At 61.8% G+C, this 18,122-nt stretch overlaps 10 protein-coding genes across 10 annotated transcripts; 5 read left to right on the forward strand and 5 right to left on the reverse strand.

The window, feature by feature from the left end:
* Positions 1-26: 26 nt before the first annotated feature.
* PAN0_004d2225 (zf-primase-domain-containing protein) lies at positions 27-2,717 on the reverse strand (the record flags this gene model as incomplete). Its single annotated transcript, XM_014802170.1, has 1 exon — positions 27-2,717. The coding sequence occupies one exon, from the start codon at positions 2,715-2,717 to the stop codon at positions 27-29; it is 2,691 nt and encodes an 896-aa protein (XP_014657656.1).
* A 264-nt stretch (positions 2,718-2,981) lies between these two features.
* On the forward strand, positions 2,982-4,022 carry PAN0_004c2226 (uncharacterized protein; the record flags this gene model as incomplete). The annotated part of the gene is made up of 1 exon (XM_014802171.1): positions 2,982-4,022. One exon carries the CDS (start codon positions 2,982-2,984, stop codon positions 4,020-4,022), a length of 1,041 nt encoding a protein of 346 aa, XP_014657657.1.
* A 77-nt stretch (positions 4,023-4,099) lies between these two features.
* PAN0_004d2227 (alkbh6 protein) lies at positions 4,100-5,131 on the reverse strand (the record flags this gene model as incomplete). The annotated part of the gene is made up of 1 exon (XM_014802172.1): positions 4,100-5,131. One exon carries the CDS (start codon positions 5,129-5,131, stop codon positions 4,100-4,102), a length of 1,032 nt encoding a protein of 343 aa, XP_014657658.1.
* Positions 5,132-5,454: 323 nt separating this feature from the next.
* On the forward strand, positions 5,455-7,218 carry PAN0_004c2228 (RING finger domain-containing protein; the record flags this gene model as incomplete). Its single annotated transcript, XM_014802173.1, has 1 exon — positions 5,455-7,218. The coding sequence occupies one exon, from the start codon at positions 5,455-5,457 to the stop codon at positions 7,216-7,218; it is 1,764 nt and encodes a 587-aa protein (XP_014657659.1).
* A 137-nt stretch (positions 7,219-7,355) lies between these two features.
* On the reverse strand, positions 7,356-8,042 carry PAN0_004d2229 (signal recognition particle SRP9/SRP14 subunit; the record flags this gene model as incomplete). The annotated part of the gene is made up of 1 exon (XM_014802174.1): positions 7,356-8,042. One exon carries the CDS (start codon positions 8,040-8,042, stop codon positions 7,356-7,358), a length of 687 nt encoding a protein of 228 aa, XP_014657660.1.
* A 273-nt stretch (positions 8,043-8,315) lies between these two features.
* Positions 8,316-9,522, forward strand: PAN0_004c2230 (mitochondrial tricarboxylate transporter; the record flags this gene model as incomplete). Its single annotated transcript, XM_014802175.1, has 3 exons — positions 8,316-9,102; positions 9,197-9,215; positions 9,315-9,522. 3 exons carry the CDS (start codon positions 8,316-8,318, stop codon positions 9,520-9,522), a joined length of 1,014 nt encoding a protein of 337 aa, XP_014657661.1.
* A 308-nt stretch (positions 9,523-9,830) lies between these two features.
* On the reverse strand, positions 9,831-10,907 carry PAN0_004d2231 (HMG-box; the record flags this gene model as incomplete). The annotated part of the gene is made up of 3 exons (XM_014802176.1): positions 9,831-10,144; positions 10,269-10,491; positions 10,686-10,907. The coding sequence occupies 3 exons, from the start codon at positions 10,905-10,907 to the stop codon at positions 9,831-9,833; spliced, it is 759 nt and encodes a 252-aa protein (XP_014657662.1).
* Positions 10,908-11,921: 1,014 nt separating this feature from the next.
* On the forward strand, positions 11,922-13,333 carry PAN0_004c2232 (uncharacterized protein; the record flags this gene model as incomplete). Its single annotated transcript, XM_014802177.1, has 2 exons — positions 11,922-12,782; positions 12,989-13,333. 2 exons carry the CDS (start codon positions 11,922-11,924, stop codon positions 13,331-13,333), a joined length of 1,206 nt encoding a protein of 401 aa, XP_014657663.1.
* A 685-nt stretch (positions 13,334-14,018) lies between these two features.
* Positions 14,019-17,339, forward strand: PAN0_004c2233 (p-loop containing nucleoside triphosphate hydrolase protein; the record flags this gene model as incomplete). Its single annotated transcript, XM_014802178.1, has 1 exon — positions 14,019-17,339. The coding sequence occupies one exon, from the start codon at positions 14,019-14,021 to the stop codon at positions 17,337-17,339; it is 3,321 nt and encodes a 1,106-aa protein (XP_014657664.1).
* A 98-nt stretch (positions 17,340-17,437) lies between these two features.
* Positions 17,438-17,792, reverse strand: PAN0_004d2234 (uncharacterized protein; the record flags this gene model as incomplete). Its single annotated transcript, XM_014802179.1, has 2 exons — positions 17,438-17,566; positions 17,646-17,792. The coding sequence occupies 2 exons, from the start codon at positions 17,790-17,792 to the stop codon at positions 17,438-17,440; spliced, it is 276 nt and encodes a 91-aa protein (XP_014657665.1).
* Positions 17,793-18,122: the final 330 nt, after the last annotated feature.

The following is an 18,122-nucleotide window of genomic DNA, read 5'->3' on the forward strand; positions in this document are numbered from 1 at the left end:
CAAATGCTGAATGTATTGCATGCCCGTCATACGATCTCAAGATCCGAATCGTCGTCCGCATCTGGTGCAGGCTGGGACTGTGCTGGCAGGTCGTCGAGATCGTCTGCCCAATCATCCAGATCCTGGAGATGCACCAGTTCTCCACCTACGACGGTGAGGTCGGACTTTGCATTGCCCTCCTCCACAGGACGGCGCAGCTTAGGTCGATGGGCACGATTGAGCTTTAGGCTCGGTTCGGCCGCGGCGGGTGTGCGGTTGTTGAGCAGCGACAGCAGCGCAGTTCGCGAACTCCCACCCTGCGAGCGGTCTCGACTAGGCCCAATGGGAAATGCACCCGCACTTTGCGTTGGCTGGGCAAAGCGCAGTCTCGATTCGTGCACCTCGGTCTCCACCGCGGTAGTGGTGCCGGTGTACTTGCGACGCTTTGCATCCGCCGCTTGCCGCTGCAGCGCCGCTGTACGCTTGCGCTCATCGAGCGTCGAATAGGCCGCATTGATCATGTCCGCACTACCGTTTGGCAGCACTGGTAGGACCGCTTCATCGCGCAGCTTGGGTTCGGCTTCCTTGGGCGCTTTCGGTGCAGGACGGGGCGCAAAACGCGCCTCGATGTTGCGCATCAGCTGCTGTTCCTCGATCTGCTTTTTGATGCGCGACTGCTTCTCGGTGACGCCTCGACCGTACCGCTCCGCCACGGCGTACTTGCAACTGCCTGGGTCCGATGCGCGCACCGAGGCCTCACCCGCAGACTCGGACACGAAAACTTGCCCACCGTTACCCGACATTCCATCGCCAATGTTGCCGAACGACGAGTTGAGCTTGCGAGCATACAGCTCCTGTAAGAAATCACTGTTGCGCGGCGCGGCATACGTGCTGGTCGCCCCAACGGTGTTCCCATCGGCCGCACCGCTGCTCGCCCCACCGAAGCGCGTGGTGGCGTTGGCGGCGAATTCGGGTCGCCCGCGCGAGATCTCGTCCATGTGGCGGCTGAGGTGGTAGTCGCATACCGTGGCGCGCGTCTGCTTGCGCGCCTTGGTATCGACAAAGCTCGCGCAGCGCTGACCATTGGCGCGCATCGCTGAGCAGCGGCGGTAGTCGGCAGCTTGCCCGATCACCAGACAGTCTTCGGCGGAGCGTGGAGAGATGCGCAGCATCTTGGTCGCCGCCGCCCCCTTGGCGCCCACCGCAAACGGCCGGAGCACCTTGGGATTCATGATGGCCACCACCGTGCCCTCGGCTTGCTGGTAGAGCAGCTCAAACGCACCGCGCGAGCCATTGACCCACTTTGTCTGCGCCAGCACCTCGGCGACCTCGCTGCGCGCTCCGTTTGCGTTCGACGTGTCCACCTGGTCCGCCTCGTACGCCACGAGCGACAGATAGTTGTCGCCCCGCCCCGCGCTGCCGCTGCCGTCCGCCTGCGCACGGTCCACGCCGAGATCCACGAGCTTGAGCACGACAAACTTGCGCGGACGGTTGGCGAGGCGCTGCTGCTCGCGGCGGCGATCGAGCTCCTCGTCCACCTCGGTCACGGTGCCCTTGTGCTGCCAGGGCTTGGCCGCGGCTGTTGGGTCGGCAAACGCATTCGGATTGCCCGGCTCCAGATCGAGCCTCAGCCGGCCATTCGCACCGGTCGCAGCGTCCTTGAACAGCACAGGGTCGTCGTCGACCTCATCGCGTCTGCCATGGGACGTGCGAGGCGCGTTGGCATTCGGATCAAACCCCTTGGTCAGCAGCAGGTCGCTCTTCTCGACGATCGTCGCGATCACGATCCAATCTCCGTCGACAGGCACCTCAAAGTCGCCGTTGCGCGCAGATTTCCAGTCGGCCTGCCTGCCGTGTCCGGTGTGCGCCGAGATGGGCCGTGCGATCGAGTACAGCAGCGAGGGCGGGATGTGGTACCGCGCGCGCAGGTGCTCCTTGAGCTGCGAATGGGAGAGCTTACGCTCGCGTAGACGGTGGCCCGAGAACGGCTCCATCGCCTCCCACTTGGGGTCGTCTGGGTTCGGCGGGATGGCGCGTGGACCTGGACGCAGGCTCTCGATGAGCGCAAGGTCATCATCGCGCCTGACGTGCGTGTCGGACAGAGGGTGCTCATAGTCGTCTGCGTCGTCTTGGTCGGATTCGGCATCAGAAGCTTCTGGCGCGCGCTGGGTGCCGCGCGCAAAGGCAGCTGCGCTCGACGGTACACGGCTCTGCTCGACCCGACTGGCATTCTCATCGCCGAAGCCGGAGCTGCGAAGGCTCTCTCTGAGCGACGCGTCGTCCCGTGCCTTTTGCAGATCCGCCGAGCGCCGCTGCTTGTCGAGCAGCGCCTGCTGCACCTGCTTCGCCTTCTGCAGAAAGTTGCTGGCCTTGGGCTGGGCTGTGCGGTTCTTGATTTGCTCGAGCAGTCCACGCGCATCCGCGCTGCCACCATGCTCGTAGCCCGGAGGATATCGAAAGTCATCGTCCAAGTGGTGGGCGATTTGATGCGACGAGGATGCGCGCGCGCGTGTCTCTGCGAATGCGAGCAGCTGCGCCTGGATGCGCTCCTGCTCTTCGATGCTGGTGGCGATGGAGCTGGCGGTGCGGCCGTGGAACTTTTGGTGGAGGAGGTCGCGCGACTTGGAGGGTGATGAGGGTGCGAGCATGTCGGGCTTGCGACGCTTCGAGGGCGGTTCGTGTGGGCCACTTGAGGTACTCGCGCCGCGCGATGTGGACGCCACGCGTGTGACCTCCATGCTGATTGGATGTGCGCCGAGGTGGTGGTGGGTAGAGGTGAAGGAGAGGGAGCAGCGAGTGGAGCTCTCGCGGCGGACCCTGAAAGAGCGTCTGAGGCGCGCCGGTGTTGCGCGGAAAGGACGCGTCGGAATCGGAGATTTTTAGGCGGCTGCGAAACGCGAAATCGGGTCGAAAAGGTGTTGGTTGGCGTCGTGTAAATCAAAGTGGAGGCGCAGTCGAGCTTCTTGCCTTGTCTGTTGACGTCCACATCCAAAACGCACAGCATGGATCGCTCGCACGTCATTGCGGCGACCCAGTCGGCAGTAGCACTCTACCGCAGGGCACCCGTCACCTTTTCGCTCATCGCATCCTACTTGATCTCCAACGTGGTCTCGACAGCGTGGCTCGACTACCGGCTCTTCGTCTCGCTTCCAGGCGGGCCGCTTCCCAAGAACATCTTTGGCTGGGCAGTGCACTTTTTTGCGCTCTCGCCGCTCTCGCTCGCACGGTCATGGACGAGCGGCAATCTCGTTCGATCCTACCTTCCTCTCATGCAGCAAGCCTCTCTCGAGGATCGATCTCTCACTACTGGTGCATCGCTACCCCGACGCAACGGCGCTCGTCCCACCACAGCAGGGACCGTTCCGCACCGGCAGATCGATCAGTTTCGCAGCAGCAGCAGCATCGAGGGAGACGCTGAAGCTGCATCAAGTGCGGCGAATGATGCGCTGGAACGTGTCCTGGCGGCGCTCGACCAGCAGGCGCAGGAGCAACCCTCGCACGTTCGGCTCGGGCGCTCGCAGATCGAACCCGACTCGAGCGCGCTGTTCGCCGTGTCGCATACGCTCGTCACGCAGTCCGAGGCCGTGTCGCGCTCGACGCGATCAGCTCGATTCCCTAGCACGCTCTCGCGCCGATTCCTCTCGTCTCTGCAGGGCGAGTTTGCTCATATCCACTGCACGCGCTCCCCCAATCCAGACGGACGCGATAGCAGTCTGCATGTTACGCTCCACCCGCACGATGCTGCGCTCGTCGTGGAGTTGGGTTGGGGTGAACTTCACCCGCTGGCCGGCTTTCCTTCGTATTCAGGCTTTTGGATAGGCTGGCCTGCCTGGCTCGCGCGTTGGCGACCCAAACTCCCGGCCCGATGGTGGTCAAACAGCTCGGTGCCGCAACAAGGAACAGCAACAAAGGCGATGGGTCTGCCTCCGACGTACTGCCTCGTGTACGCGCCTAGAGACAACGACGAAGCGCAAGTCGTGCTGCACATCCTAGACGCTGCCGCACACTTCGCTATCGGCACTCCACCGCCATCACGCTCGTGAAATGAAACATCAAACTGCAATGCAGAGACAGACGGCAGATGGCTTTTTCTCTATCGGAGGTATCTTTTGAAATTGAGCTAACGCTTTCCGCCCTGGAGGAATGCCATCATGGCCGCCACGCCTTTGCTCACCTTCTCCACGTCGCGGAATGTGAGGCTGAGCCGCGTGTCCCTCTCGAGGCCCTCTGCATCCTGGCTGTCGCTGCCGACATTCTTCTTGGCTTCTTCGACCGCAGCACGCAAGCGCGGATCCGAGAGGAGCTCTGCGTTAACGACGTGCGCCAGATGCGCCGGCGTGTCCACCTTGCGCTCGGCAATGCCGTGCAGGTAGCTCTTGTACACGTCCCCCGTCGTGATCAGCAGCGATCTCGGTTCTTGCAGGATCGAAAACACCGGCGATGGTTCCCTGGCCCGCGCGCCACGCACGATCCTCACGTTGCCTTCCACTCTCTCCTTGGGCACGATCGGCGACTTGGTCGATCCATTCTCCTCGGCATCCTCGTTTGTCCCTACAGATGACTGCTGTGTGGTCTTCTGGTCGTGCTCCTTCATGCGTTCGTCAAAGTCCTTTTGGAGATCCTCGTCGACGTAGCGGTATAGGTCGAGCAGCGTATGTGAGCCAAGGCTGATCGTGGCGACGGCGGGAAAGTATGCCGGCCCGTCCTCGTGAGGCATGATGCCCTGGCCAGCAAGGTACTCGTTGACGAGGCAGTGGTTAGGCTCGCCGTGCTGCGCCGCATCAAACGCATGCGTGTTGCGCAGGCGCGTCACGAGGTCCGGATAGGTGCGCAAAAAGTCGGGCATGGCTTGCGGCATGAGCGTGTTGTTCTTCGCATGAATCTGGCCGCCCCACTCCTGCAGCCGTCGGTTCTGCAGCATCTTCCACTTGGGCTTGGGCGCCGAAAGTATTGATTCGCTCAGGAAGCGCTCTTCGTCCTCGGTGATAAAGTTGGGGATGTAGAAGAATCCACCCTGCTTGGCATCCGAGCTGGCAGACGAGGATGAGGTCGAGGTCGAGGCGAACTGGTTCGGACCAGCATTTGACGGGATTCGAATGCGATGCGCTTCGAGATCCCATTGCTCCTGCGACGGCGCTTCCAGCACCGACATAGTGGGCGCAAGTGTGGTCGGTGGTAGGCGCAGGTGTTGGTGTTGGTGGCACGGTGCTGAGTCGTGGAAGAAAGGCAGCCGCGGTGCGCAGTTGGATTGGTGTGACTTTTGGACGCGCCACCCCGAAATGCACAAAGTGGAGGCGATCGGCGATTTGACAGCGGTGCGCTCGGATTGCCGATTGCCGGGCCAGCTGCTCGCTTTTCTCATTGTCTGTACCTACCCTTTGAAGTCATCCTAGCAGGCCTTTCCTTGAACCACGACCAACCGCACTTGACAGCTGGTAACCGCGCTCTCCTCGCCTGATCCAGTCCTTTCGCGATATGTCGCAGCCGCATCACTCCAACGACGCCGCACCGGCATCCTCGAGCCCCACCTCCACATCGCAGCCAGCAGCTGGTCCCTCGACTCCGTCGCAGGATGTCGCCCGACTCGAAAGGGACCTCCTGCCATCACCAACAGCTTCCGAGCCACGCCACTCCGTAAGCGATGCATATAGCAACGTCGACGGCTCGGCTCGCGTCTATCGCTTCCCCAACGAGCTTCCGCCGAGGTTCGCGGGAGACCGAGGCGAGCCTGCGCCCAACGAGCGCACAGTCACGGTGCGAGACCTGCGCAACAAGACTTGCTGGATCTGCTCCGAGGAAGAAGAAGATACCGCCTCTGTGTCCGCCTCATCGTCTGGCACGACGGCGGCGCGGAGACGGCGCTTCGTCCACCCGTGCAACTGCACGCTCGTTGCGCACGAGGGCTGTCTGCTGCGCTGGATCGACCAGAGCAACCGCGACCATCCGCTGCAGAAGAGCGTCACGTGTCCGCAGTGCAAAGCGCCGTACGTCGTGCTGAACAACAAGTCGGCGCTGCTGCGGCTGTTTGACTCGGTCGACCGGCTCGTCACACTCGCGCAGCCCATCGGCGCCGTGGCTCTGGTGGGAGGATCGGTGTTGGTGGCGTGTACGACGTACGGGTGCGTGGCCATGCGCATGTTTCTCGGCAAACACGCCGCACGCAGGGCGCTCGCATCGCCGTGGCCGTGGCACTACTGGATCGACATCCCCCTCATCCCGTTTGCGCTGTTTGCATCGAGGCTCAACATCTTTGACTCGGCCATGACGTGGGTACCTACGCTGGCGGCGTTTCCGCTCACGGGTCTGCCCATGATCACGGCAACCGCAGCGCACGGAAGGCTGTTTGAGCGCTACCTCGAGTCGAGCGTGTTTGGCAACCGCTCGTATCCGCCCGGACCGGCGCTTACAGTGCTGCTCGTGCCGTGGGTGCGCGTCTTCTACCTCGCCTTCAAACGAAGAGTGTATCGAGCAGTGCTGCAGCCGTTCTACCGCCGAAACGGCACCAGTGCCAATCCAGGCTCGACAGGCAGACGTCGCAGACGCGTGGTGATCGTAGGCGAACCGGACAGCTATCTGTTGGACTCGGATCCGGATCTGGGAACACCCGCACCGCTCGAGGGGACAGAAGAGCCGACCATGGAGCTGCGCATCGCACACCAAGGCCGCGCCGGTACGGCTGCCGACGACGTGACCGAGACGGTGTATGTGACGCACCGCTCGCTCACGCGCGTCTTCTTCGGCGCACTCGCCATGCCATTCATCGCCAATCTCATGGGTCGACTGCTTGCCCGACTCGCGCGCGGCTCTCCGACGCTCGCCCGCTTTCTCGGCATCAAAGGCGTGTACGATGGCTCGTCATCCTCTCTACTGCGCTCGTACTACACTACCACTTCCACGCCCACGCCGACAAAGACCTCGGCTGATGCCGCATCACCCTCACCCATGGCGGCGCTGTTTCGTGGGAACCTCCCGGGTGTGGATTCCGACTATCGCGCCAAAGGCAGCAGCGACGAGCGCGCGTTCCGAGACCGCTTGGGACTGCTTGGGTACGCACAGCGCTACGACGATCTCGATCCGGTTTGGTTCCGCAACGCGGTGGGCGCGGGCGCGTTTGTGGTGCTCAAGGACGCGGCGTCTCTGCTCTACCGATACCTCCGCCTCAGCCAGAGGAGCAGGACGACGATCAAGGACCTTCCCTTCCAAGCCGGACTCGTGTCCAGCCTCGACCTTCGCGATTAGGCTTTCGCAACCCGTTCTCAAAGTTTCGATCTCTCGAGTCGATGCTCCATCCCAGCGTGCGAGTGTGCGAGCGTGTGTGCTGTGCGAATCGGGTTGCAATTGCGGTATGCTACAGCTTGAATGCTTGGAAGACGGGCTCACTTCTTGCCCTTCTTCTTTTTCTTCTTCTTATCGGATGCTGCGGCTGGTTGTGACGTCGCGGAGGTGGGTCCGTTGGATGCTGGGTTGGTAGCGGATGCTGCTGCTGTGGGTTGTGATGGTGCTGCGGCGGCGGGCGCAGGTTGCGGTTCCGGATTCGCCTCTTGCAGCGGCTGTTCCGAGCCTGCCATGGCGAGCATCATGGCCTTGTTGAAGATCTCCAGCCTGCCCAGGATCGCCGACGAGCGCGTGCGGTACTTGAGCGTGGTGGTGTCGTCGGTCACCTTGAGCGTGAGGCTGCACGTGGATGCGCGCGACTTGACGAGGTAGCGCGCCTTGTGCGGATTGTGTCGGTACAGCTTGATGCTGCGCTGCTGGAACTCCGGCCAGTCTTTGATGTACACCATGGTGCCGGCGTCGGCCTGCTGCTCAGTAGCGGCGGAGTAAGATGGAGTTGCGTAAAGAGGCGCTCGACGCAAATTGAGTTGGTTATCGTCGCAAGAAGGAGCGTGGGCGCGATGCTGGCGATGCTGGCGATGCTGAATATGTCGCCGTCGCTGCTGGTGCGAGTGATGAATGTTGAAAGAGCGGAAGTTGACCGTATGAGCGGGGCAGAGAAGGTCGACGCCGACGAACAGTTGCGGAGCAGCGTCACGTGTGCCTGGCCATCGATTGAAAATTAGCATCGATGTTACACCGCCATAGTCTCGCTGCTTCTCAAGAAATCCCCTCACCGGATATCGGCGAAATGCCGTTGAAAGCGCAGAGAGAAGGGCTCAAAGCGATTCCGGAGAGAGAGTTGGACGCTGCAGAATGACTGCACGAGCCCGAGTCAGCAGCTGCTCTCCTCTTGCAAGCTCACGCCCACCTCATCTCCTCTGTCTCCACTTCCACCTCACCCGGACAGCTTCCCTTTCCCACACCGCACCGCAGAGCAGCATTCGGAATCTGAACGAGCTATGAGCAGCGCCACCGCATCTTCGTCTTCGTCGGCGTCCGCATCGATCGCCGACGCCGCTTCCAGCGCGTACAGTGCGGTCAAGGATGTAGCTCCGGGACCGCGCAAGGCGGCGGCTACGCCAACGCAGACGGCGCAGCGCAAGGACAAGCCGCTCTACTCGCTCATAGCCGGTACGACCGCCGGTGCTGTCGAGGGATTCACCACGTATCCGATCGAATATACCAAGACCGTGTCGCAGTTTGCGGCCAAGGCGGGCGAGAAGGCGCCGGGTCCCATCACGATCGTGCGCAACACCATCGCCAAGGACGGCTTCATCGGCCTCTACTCTGGATGCGGCGCGCTCGTGACGGGCAATGCGATCAAGGCGGGTGTGAGGTTCCTGAGCTACGACCACTTCAAGACCATGCTCAAGGACGAGAACGGCAAGCTCTCGGGCCCGCGCTCGCTGCTCGCCGGACTGGGTGCAGGTATGATGGAGGCAGTGTTTGCCGTCACGCCGTCCGAGACCATCAAGACCAAGCTGATCGACGACGGAAAGCGCGCCGTGCCCAAGTATCCGCGCGGGCTCGTGCCGGGTACCGCGGCGATCGTGCGCGAGGAGGGCATCAGGGGCATCTACAGGGGTCTCTTCCCCGTCATGCTCCGACAGGGCGCCAACTCGGCAGTCAGATTCGGAACCTACTCGACGCTCAAGAACTTTGTCAGCGGCAGCGCAAGGCCCGGTCAGTCGTTGCCGGGCGGTATCACCTTTGGTATCGGCGCCATCGCCGGCATCGTCACCGTGTGTAAGTGTCACTCCTTGCTCTGCTTTCGTGTCGTCCTCGTATCACTGACAATCTCGTGTCCTTGTTCCATCGTCCCCTATCGACCACTGTGCAGATGCAACCATGCCGTTGGAGTAAGTTCCGCTTCCGTTACCCAGGCATTGGCCTTTCGTTGATGAACTGATACGCTGACACCGCGCGCTCGCCTCTTCTTGCACCTCTGGCTTTGACAGCGTGATCAAGACGCGCATGCAGACACTCGAGGCACGCACAAAGTACCGCAACACCTTCAACTGTGCCGCCGTAACGCTGCGCGAAGAGGGCGTGCTCGCCTTCTGGCGCGGCGCCACTCCGCGTCTCGCCCGCCTCGTCCTCTCCGGCGGCATCGTCTTCACCGTCTACGAAGAAATCATGAGCGTCCTCGGCGCCAAGACCATGTAGACTCTTCGCCCCTGCAATTTCGCACGTCACAGCCTTGAACCCACACACGACCAGAAAGAAAGGGAGAAAACATCATAGTACAAGTGTTGGCACAGCCGCTGTCACGGCCTACACGACCCAAGCAAGCGTCCGACACATCGAGCTAGCGACAACAACGAAGCCAGAGAGAAATAAGAGGGAGGGAGGACGGAGCTAGAGCCAACGGGAACGAGGCAGATGGTACACGATCGAGAGCCGGACACGCCCAAGGGGTGCAAAAGAGGCCAGGAGAGGGGGGATATCACGGGAAGCTGAAAGGGACGATGCGATCATCGGCGCTTGCTGTACGCAGCCTTCTCGGCCTCGGCACGCGCCTTGTCGCGCGTGGCCATGTCGTTGTACGGCTTCTTCTCGGCCTCGGACATCTCCTTCCACTTGGCACCGAGCAGGCGGCCGACGTCGCCGAAGCCCGCCTCGGGGTTGGCCTGCTTGACGCGCTCGCGGTGGTCCTGCGAGAAGAACATGTATGCCGAGAGCGGGCGCTTGGGGGCGGCAGGGTCCTTCTTGGACTTGGTGGTGCGCTTCTGCGTCGAAGTCGACGACTTGGTCTTGGTGTCTGCCTTGGCCATCTTGGTCAGAGGTACTGAACGCGTCGGGTCAAGTAGGAGGCGAGGAAGGGTCAAGAGTGTCAGTATGCTGCGATCCGGTAGCGAGGATCACGACGGTCGAGTTTTTTTAATTGACCGGCGAATTTCCGGTCCGTCGACGCGAAGCGAGACGCGTTGGGCACGCGGAGCTGCTCTGCCAGGACCGGCTCGGTGCGCGTTGCGATGGTGTGAGCTTCATCCGTCTGGCCCTGATGGCGACGACGACGAAATCCGACCCATCCACAGGCGATGAGGAGGCCATTCCGCCGTACGATGCACGCGACAGGTAATTGGAATGTGGTGGCTCGCCCGAAGCCTGAGCTCGCGCCGCCATGCCCGCCAGCTATGTTGACGGATGTGTGCGTGGCTGGATGGATGGCGACGCGTCGATCGTGATCGCGAGCGGATCGTGATGAGCGATGGCGACGAGAGCAATGTGGCGATGGAGCATGACCATTGACGATGGCATAGGGGGGCATTGACACGTCTCGACGCGTCGGTGCGGTAGCGGGCGGGTTGCGTTTAGAATATGCTCACCTGTGTATGTCTGTTGGCGGGGGGTGCGGGCGGTAGCGTGTGTGGTGTGGGTGAGGGAGAGTTGGCGGAGGGAAGGCAAAGGGGGGTTTTGGGTGGGCGACGATTTGGCGGGGGGTTTTGAGTGAGCCCGCCAAAAGTGGCCCTGCCCTGGCTGGTCCTGGCTCGCTGGTCCTGGCTCGCCCTGGCTGCGCTGCCAGAGTCAGGCTCGACGCGCCTCGCCATTTTGTGCGGCAGTGCGCCAGTCAATTCTGACTTTTCGCGTCTGCTCAGCCAAGTCCGGCGCGGGCTCGACTCGAGATCACGGCAGGAGAGCAGTCAAATCCCACAAGCTCAACACGCGGCTGGCCTCTGCGTCACCGCAACACGGGCGTCCAAGGCGTGCAGGCACGAAGTTTGCGGGTCTTTGCCCGCCCGCCAGCCAGCCAGCCAGCCTTTCGATCGAGCTCGCCACGAAGCGACGCACGCAAGCAGGCACGCAGGCACAATCGACTGCCCGTACCCAACGAGTGTCGCGCTGCGTTCAGATAGGCGGCCTCTTTGAGCTAGAGCAGCGGCGAGTGTGGCATGATGTCGACTCGAATGCTAGCATCGTGAAGCTCTTGCATCGGCACCAATCTCCCACACGGACCGCTCAGGCTGCACGTCGCGACCTTCAAAATAATGCGCACATGCAAGGACCCTTTCTGTTGCTTCACGCGCAACGCTGACATCGACTCGTGGATCTCAAGTCTCGTCTCGCCATCACCTTGTACAGCACAGTACGACTGATGCATCTCGGTCGGCTTATCAGAGACCAGCTGCCAAGTGCCCGGAAGTCTCAGCGCAGGGACGCAGAGAGGCGACTGTGCGCAGAGACTGCAAAGGCAAGGCTGGGCGGTGGCGCTGGCCCGTGCCAAACGCCCGCGTACGGATAGTGGTTGCGTAGGCTTGCATTCTGATCTCTCGACTTGGGGACGGGGTTTTAGGATGGCTGGTGCCCGCGGTTTCCCTCGATCGAGTTGGGCTTTTTCCATAATGTCTTTTATGTTCGACCTGACATCTCTCACTCAAAAAAACTGGCGCACTGGACCCCTAAGATGAGCCGCCGGTTCGAGAGAGTGGCAGGACCAGCATCCACGCACGGGCCGGACACTCGAACGTGCCTCGCACTCCACAACCACCTTGCCACCCTGCAACGATCTTCTCAAACAGCCCAAAACAGACGCTCCCATTTGGCTTCGAGAAAGTCGCATTGAAATGGCATCTGGACAGCACGCAGCGGAGGGTGCCGAGCACGAGGCGCTCGCCCTGGTGCTCGAGCACCTCGTATCGGCCGGGCCGGTGCACAAGACCCCCGACAAGCTCCAGCCGGGCACCTCGGACCACAACGCCATCACTCCAGCTCCGATCTCGGTTCAGGGTCACACGCACTGGTGGGGTCGCTTCTTTCCTGGCCACATGGAGTCGACGCTGGACCGGCTCTTCGCCGCCCACCACATGGGCAACTATGTGGCGGTACGAGGGCAGCCGGGCAAAAGGATCTTTGAGAGCATGCCGATCTACGTGCGTGTAGGCATGCATCTGCTGTTCTACAAGAGCAAGGAGCAGTCGTTCCTGCGCTACAAGTCGGTCGAGGAGCTGCTGCAGACCGTCTCGGTCCGACAGGGCAAGGTGTACGACGACGAGTCGGATCCACAGGCGGTGCTGGAGCATATCCAAAAGTTCATCGCGACCTACTCGATCGATACGGCAGAGCTGCTGCAGCCGGATCCGTCCAAGTATCCGAACTTCAACTCGTTCTTCTTCCGCAAGCTGAGGCCGGGTGCCCGGCCGATCGCCGAGCCGGATAATGCATCGATCGTGTCGTCTTGCGCAGACTGCCGGCTGACGGTGTTCGACAACGTGGCCGCATCGACCAAGTACTGGATCAAGGGTGACGGCTTCACCATCAACAGGCTCATCGGTGACACAAATCTGGCAGACAGGAGCTTCCCTCCCGGCAGCTCGCTTGCCATCTTCCGTCTGGCGCCGGCGGACTACCACCGCTACCACCACCCTGTCGGACCAACAGTGTGTGGACCAACACGACACATCTCTGGGGAGTACTTTACCGTCAATGTGAGTCGATGCTGGTTGTGCGCGTTTGCATTCACGCTGCCTTTGAAACGGCCTACTGACCGCTCTGTTTTCTCTGCGAATTTCGTGACCCCCTTTATATGCATCGATTTTGCTCGTGCGTTGTGCACCACCTCGTTGACATTCTTTTATGCGTGCGACTTGATCGACATCGCCTGCGTTCGACCACGTGGCTTTCGTCCTGGCAGCCCCAAGCCGTCAATGCCAATTTCGACGTCTTTTCGTCGAATCGCCGCGACACGCTGCTGCTCAACTGGACACCCAAAGGAGCCGGGACGCCAGTCATCCCGGTCGCGTTTGTGGCGATCGGCGCCATGCTGGTGGGATCGATCGGGTGGACAAATGCCAACCAGGGTACGAGTGTTCAGCGCGGCGACGAGAGCGGCTACTTTGCCTACGGCGGCTCCACCATCGTCTGCGTCTTCCCGCCAGAGGCCAAGGTACAGTGGGACCTGGACCTCAAGGACAACTCGGCCAACGGCATCGAGACGATGGTGCGCGTGGGTGACCGCATCGGCGTTTCCAACGCTTAGAAAACCACTGCATTGCCGTTCGTCAACCCCAGCTTATACCATCATCATTGACTGCTCATTCGCACCCGTACTACTCATCTGCACCTGCACTGGTTCTACGAACCGGAAGAGTGACCGCCCCCGCGCATCCGAGAGTGGCGGCATGAGACTTTTGACAACCCTCTGCTTTGGGGTCGAGCTGTCTGGCTGAGGTTCGTCTGCTACGATACGCAGCAGCCACTGTAGGACAAGCAATAGAACCGCGGGCTACCATGGACAGCCGCCAGGGACTCGTATGCAGTCCATTGGCGGAGCAGGCCGCGGTGTTGGCGCAGCAGACGCGTTTGGCGCTCTCTGACGCGACGCATCTTGCCGGCGTCCGCACAAGCTTTAAATAATTCGAGGAAATGGGCATTTGTCACCCCAAATGCGTCGAGAAAAGACGTTGCTGTGCCTTTTCTTTTTCCTCTTTTCTTGCCTCCCTTTTTGTGAACGAGAGCGCGCTGAGCAGCCGCGACTGAAGCGGGCCATCTAGAGAAAATCCCACATTTTCAATTTTCGACGCACGAGGCGAAGATCCGGTGGATTGCGGGCGACTTGAGACTCAGCCGGGCGCACACTCCTGAGAAGACGACGGCGAGTGAGCTGCGCCACCGCTCGCAAGACCCTGAGCGCAGAAGCCACTTCTTCAAGGCCCGCTTATCGCATGTGCCACCGCCATCATCACGACCATCACTATTGCTACTGCATCACCCTCACCACATCGCTTCCAAGACATCCACAAAGGTCGTTGCAAGGCGCACAGCTGAGCAAGCAGATCTTCGTCCGCGCACCCGCCCTCGACACCATTCCCGCCTCACAACTCGGCCTCGCCTCCCACCACCTCGCTAGGCATGCGGTGACCAACACTCGTTGGGCGGCTGCCCATCTGCCGCAGCAGGAGAAAGCGTGCATTGCTGGACCCTCTCGCCTCCCCACAGCTTCCGTTCCGCGCCATGCTCATTCGAGCTCCCACTCGGGACCCGGTTTCATTCACGCCGCAAAGCGTGGGCCGCTCAGTACAAATGATTCCCGCACAGTAGCACCCGCGCCGTCCGCCACCCCTAGAAAGACGCAAAAGGCGCAGTACAGCCGCAGAGGCACCGACGCAAGCCCTCGCAGCACCCGTGCACATGTACCCGACCGCCCCCAGCCCCACGGTAGCGAACCAGGACCATGGTGGACTGGCGAAACATCCTTCACCCAGGTCGACCGTACATGCTCGGATGCAATGCTCGACCTAGATCGCCACATGGCAGCATCGCATTGGCCCTTCGGCCCCTCTCGCCCACAAGATCTCTACCGAGACGCCTACCTTGCGCATCCAGACCGATTCGATTGGAGAAGAAGATGTACGGTCCCATCGCAGCCCGTCGTCCGGTCCGGGTCCAAGTCGACACCGCTGCAGCGCAGAAAGGCATCCGCCTCCATGCTCATTGGTGAGGAGAGCAAGTTTGCCGCCAAAGCCCGCCGCACGGCCGAGCGCAAGATGGACGACCGCTCATTCCGGATGAGCCGCGAAAAAGCGGCGCAGCTCATTCAGCGCAACGGCGAGCGCCAGCCCATCCGAGAGCAGGCGCGGCTCTACCGACAAAACTGGACGCAGTTGCTCGACCATGAGCGCAACCAAGAACTCGCTGCTATCGCCGAAAGACGCAAGGCGCCCATCGACAAGCTCGTCGACGAGGGTATCGCCATCGACGGCCTGCAGGCGTACTGGCAGGACGACAGTCGCCGTCATTTCGGCAAAAAGGTTGCCGTCTTCAAGCTCGATGCTGCCGAGCCGTTGCCTCGCACGCTTTTCCGGGCCGGAGACAAGGTCACCATCATGCCGTCCACAACGAGCGGCCCGTATGCGGGGCAGCCGCTCGCCGAGGAAGAAGTGATCGAGGCCGAGGTGGTGGAACGGCAGCGGACCTTTCTGCGACTCAAGTTTGACGAAAGGGACGAGGATGTCGACCTCGTCGCATGTCCCTCGTGGCGCCTCGACTATGGCTTCAACGACCTCACGTTCGAACGCATCAAGGCGGCGCTCGAGGCCATCGAGCACGACGTCGAGTTCATCGAGACGCAGTACGGCTCGCGCTTCCAGTACATCCTCTCGGGCACGCGTCTGAGCGATGTGATCCTGGGCATCGAGCCTCCCGCCGACCGAGTCACGCGCGGCGCATTCTGGGAGGACGCTCGTGTGCAGAGCTGGTACGACCGATTCTCGCGCCCCGATCCTGTCGTGGTGGATGGCGATCCGCAGCCGCAACTCAACCGCTCGCAGACGCAGGCGGTGGCCATGATGCTGCGCGAGCGCGTCTCGCTCATCCAAGGCCCACCGGGCACGGGCAAGACTCGCACGATCGTCACCGCCATCAAGCTGCTCAAGCAGGAGTTCCAGGTGCCCCACCCCGTTATGCTCGCCGCACACACCAATGTGGCCGTCGACAACCTTGCCGACGGCTGCATCAAGGCCGGGCTGCGTGTGGTGCGCATCGGCCCGTCGGCACGCGCGCGTGCGGGCATCGACGAGTTTACGCTCGATGCGCACTTTCTGCGCCATCCGGCCAAGCCGCGCCTCGACGACATCAAGCGCCGCATGGACACGCTCGAAAAGCTCAAGAGCGACTACGAGATGGTGCGAGGACCGGTGGCTGCGCCTGCTGTGCGAGACGAAGGCGAGGAGGGCATTGGTGCTACAGGCGGAGGTGCGGCGCTGTCGTGGGAGGATGTCATGGCGGAGCGGGAGGAAGAGCGCGAGGTGGCACAGTTGCAAGGCGGCACGGCGTCCGAGGAGTACGAGAGCATCAAGAAGCGGCTCAATCGGCTCAAGGCGACCTACTTTTTCCTGCGCGCCTCGATCCGCGGCGAGATCCTCAACGGCGCCGATGTGATCTGCGGCTCGGCCATCGCCGCTGGCTCGCCGGAGCTCGACATGATCGACTTGCCCGTGGTGTTCTTCGACGAGGCGTCGATGGCGACGGAGCCGGTGTCGCTGGTGCCGCTCATGAAGGGATGTCGGCACCTGTCGATCATCGGCGACCACAAGCAGCTGCCGCCGGTGGTGACGAGTGCCGAGGCCAAGCAGGGCGGGCTGAGCAAGAGCCTGTTTGAACGGCTCATCGAGAGCACCGCCGCGGACGGCAGCAAGATCCCGTCGACCATGCTCAACGTGCAGTTCCGCATGCATCCGCGACTCGCCGAGTTTCCCAACAAGACGTTCTACAGCGGCGCACTCGAGAACGGCAGCGGCACCGACAAGATCCCTGCCGTCGAGTCGGAGTACTGGCCGCAGGTGGAAGGCAAGGACGAAGCACACCGACTGTGCTTTATCGACCACAAGGGCCGCGAGTCGAAGGCGGACAACTCGCTGTCCTTGTGCAATGTGGCCGAGGCGCGGCTGGCGGTGGATGTGGCGATGGATGTGCTGCGACGCAATCCGGATCTGACGGGCGACGACATTGGGATTGTGACGCCGTATGCAGGGCAGCAGATTCTGCTCGAAAAGATGCTGCACAACGACACGTCGGCCGAACGCCGGAGGGCAGCGGGTGCGCTGGGGGCGCGGTCGTCGCAGCTCGGATGCATCGATGTGCACACGGTCGACGGCTTCGAGGGCCGCGAGAAGAAGGTCATCCTCTTCTCCACGGTGCGCACAAACGCACAGGGCTATGTGGGATTCTTAGCCGATGGGAGGCGACTCAATGTGGCGCTCACAAGGGCGCAGAGCGCGCTCTTCGTGCTCGGCAACATCGACACGTTCAAGAACGCCCAGCTGAGCGAAGCCGCCTACAGCCGCGTCGAGAGCCCGGACCTGGGCGCACTGAAGAGCTACGCCGAGTATCTCGAGCAACAAGGCGCAGTCTACACCACCGGGCAGGCGCACAAGATCGTCGATACGGCCGAGCATGACGACCAAGACGTCGATGCGGCCGAGACGCACAGCCTGGCGGATGCGGCCGATTGGCAGCACGTAATGGCCGAGCGCTCGAGCGCCTAGAATGGCGATGCATTTGAATTTATTGCAATGGTAACATATGCCACGGGATTGCTTTTCGAGAAGCGAGAGGTGGTGAGATGGCGAGGCATGAACGCAGATTACTTCTTCTCGAGGTCCTTGAGCTGGTTCTCGACCTGGTCGAGGTGCTCGCGCTGCTTCTTGATCGACTCGCGGAGCTTGGCGAGCTTCTCCTTTTCGGCCTGTTGGACGTACTGGTTCTCCTGGGCCTGAATTTACCACAGACAACAATTTTGAGTCAGTCGACTGATGTACACAGAGACTGGGGGGTTTGGGATGGAGACGTACCTGTTCGCGCTGCTGCCAGCCCTTGGAGGAGGCGGTGGCGCCGGCCTTGTCGGTGGGGCCGTCGGCGTATCCACGGGTGGCCATGACAAAGGTGGGGGTCTTGGACACTCGGGCGAGCGTGGAGGAGGAGACGCGGAGGAGAGACATGTTGCAAAGCTGGACGATGGGTGTGATGGTTGGAGGGCAAGGAAAGGATAAGAAAGGGACCCGTGTTGGGTTGTAGCGAGTCGAGGGAGCCGGGTCGGGCTGAGCACGAGATGCTCAGTGCGCAGCTGAAGCCCAGATGTGGAGCGGAGCATGCCAGCCTCTGCCGGGCTGCTGCACGGATCAACGTCATTTGGCAGCAGCACGTCACTCGCACGAGAGGACGCGATCGAGACTTGGGCCCCAAAAGGGTGCAGCGGGTCTGCTCGGAACCGTCGCTGCTCGCAGAGGCGCATCGGGAAGGGGTGCTTGCTCGCCGCTGTGTTGTGGCGA

Source organism: Moesziomyces antarcticus (assembly GCF_000747765.1).
Source record: "Moesziomyces antarcticus DNA, scaffold: scaffold_v10004, strain JCM 10317, whole genome shotgun sequence".
In the NCBI taxonomy this organism is placed as follows: Eukaryota; Fungi; Basidiomycota; class Ustilaginomycetes; order Ustilaginales; family Ustilaginaceae; genus Moesziomyces; species Moesziomyces antarcticus.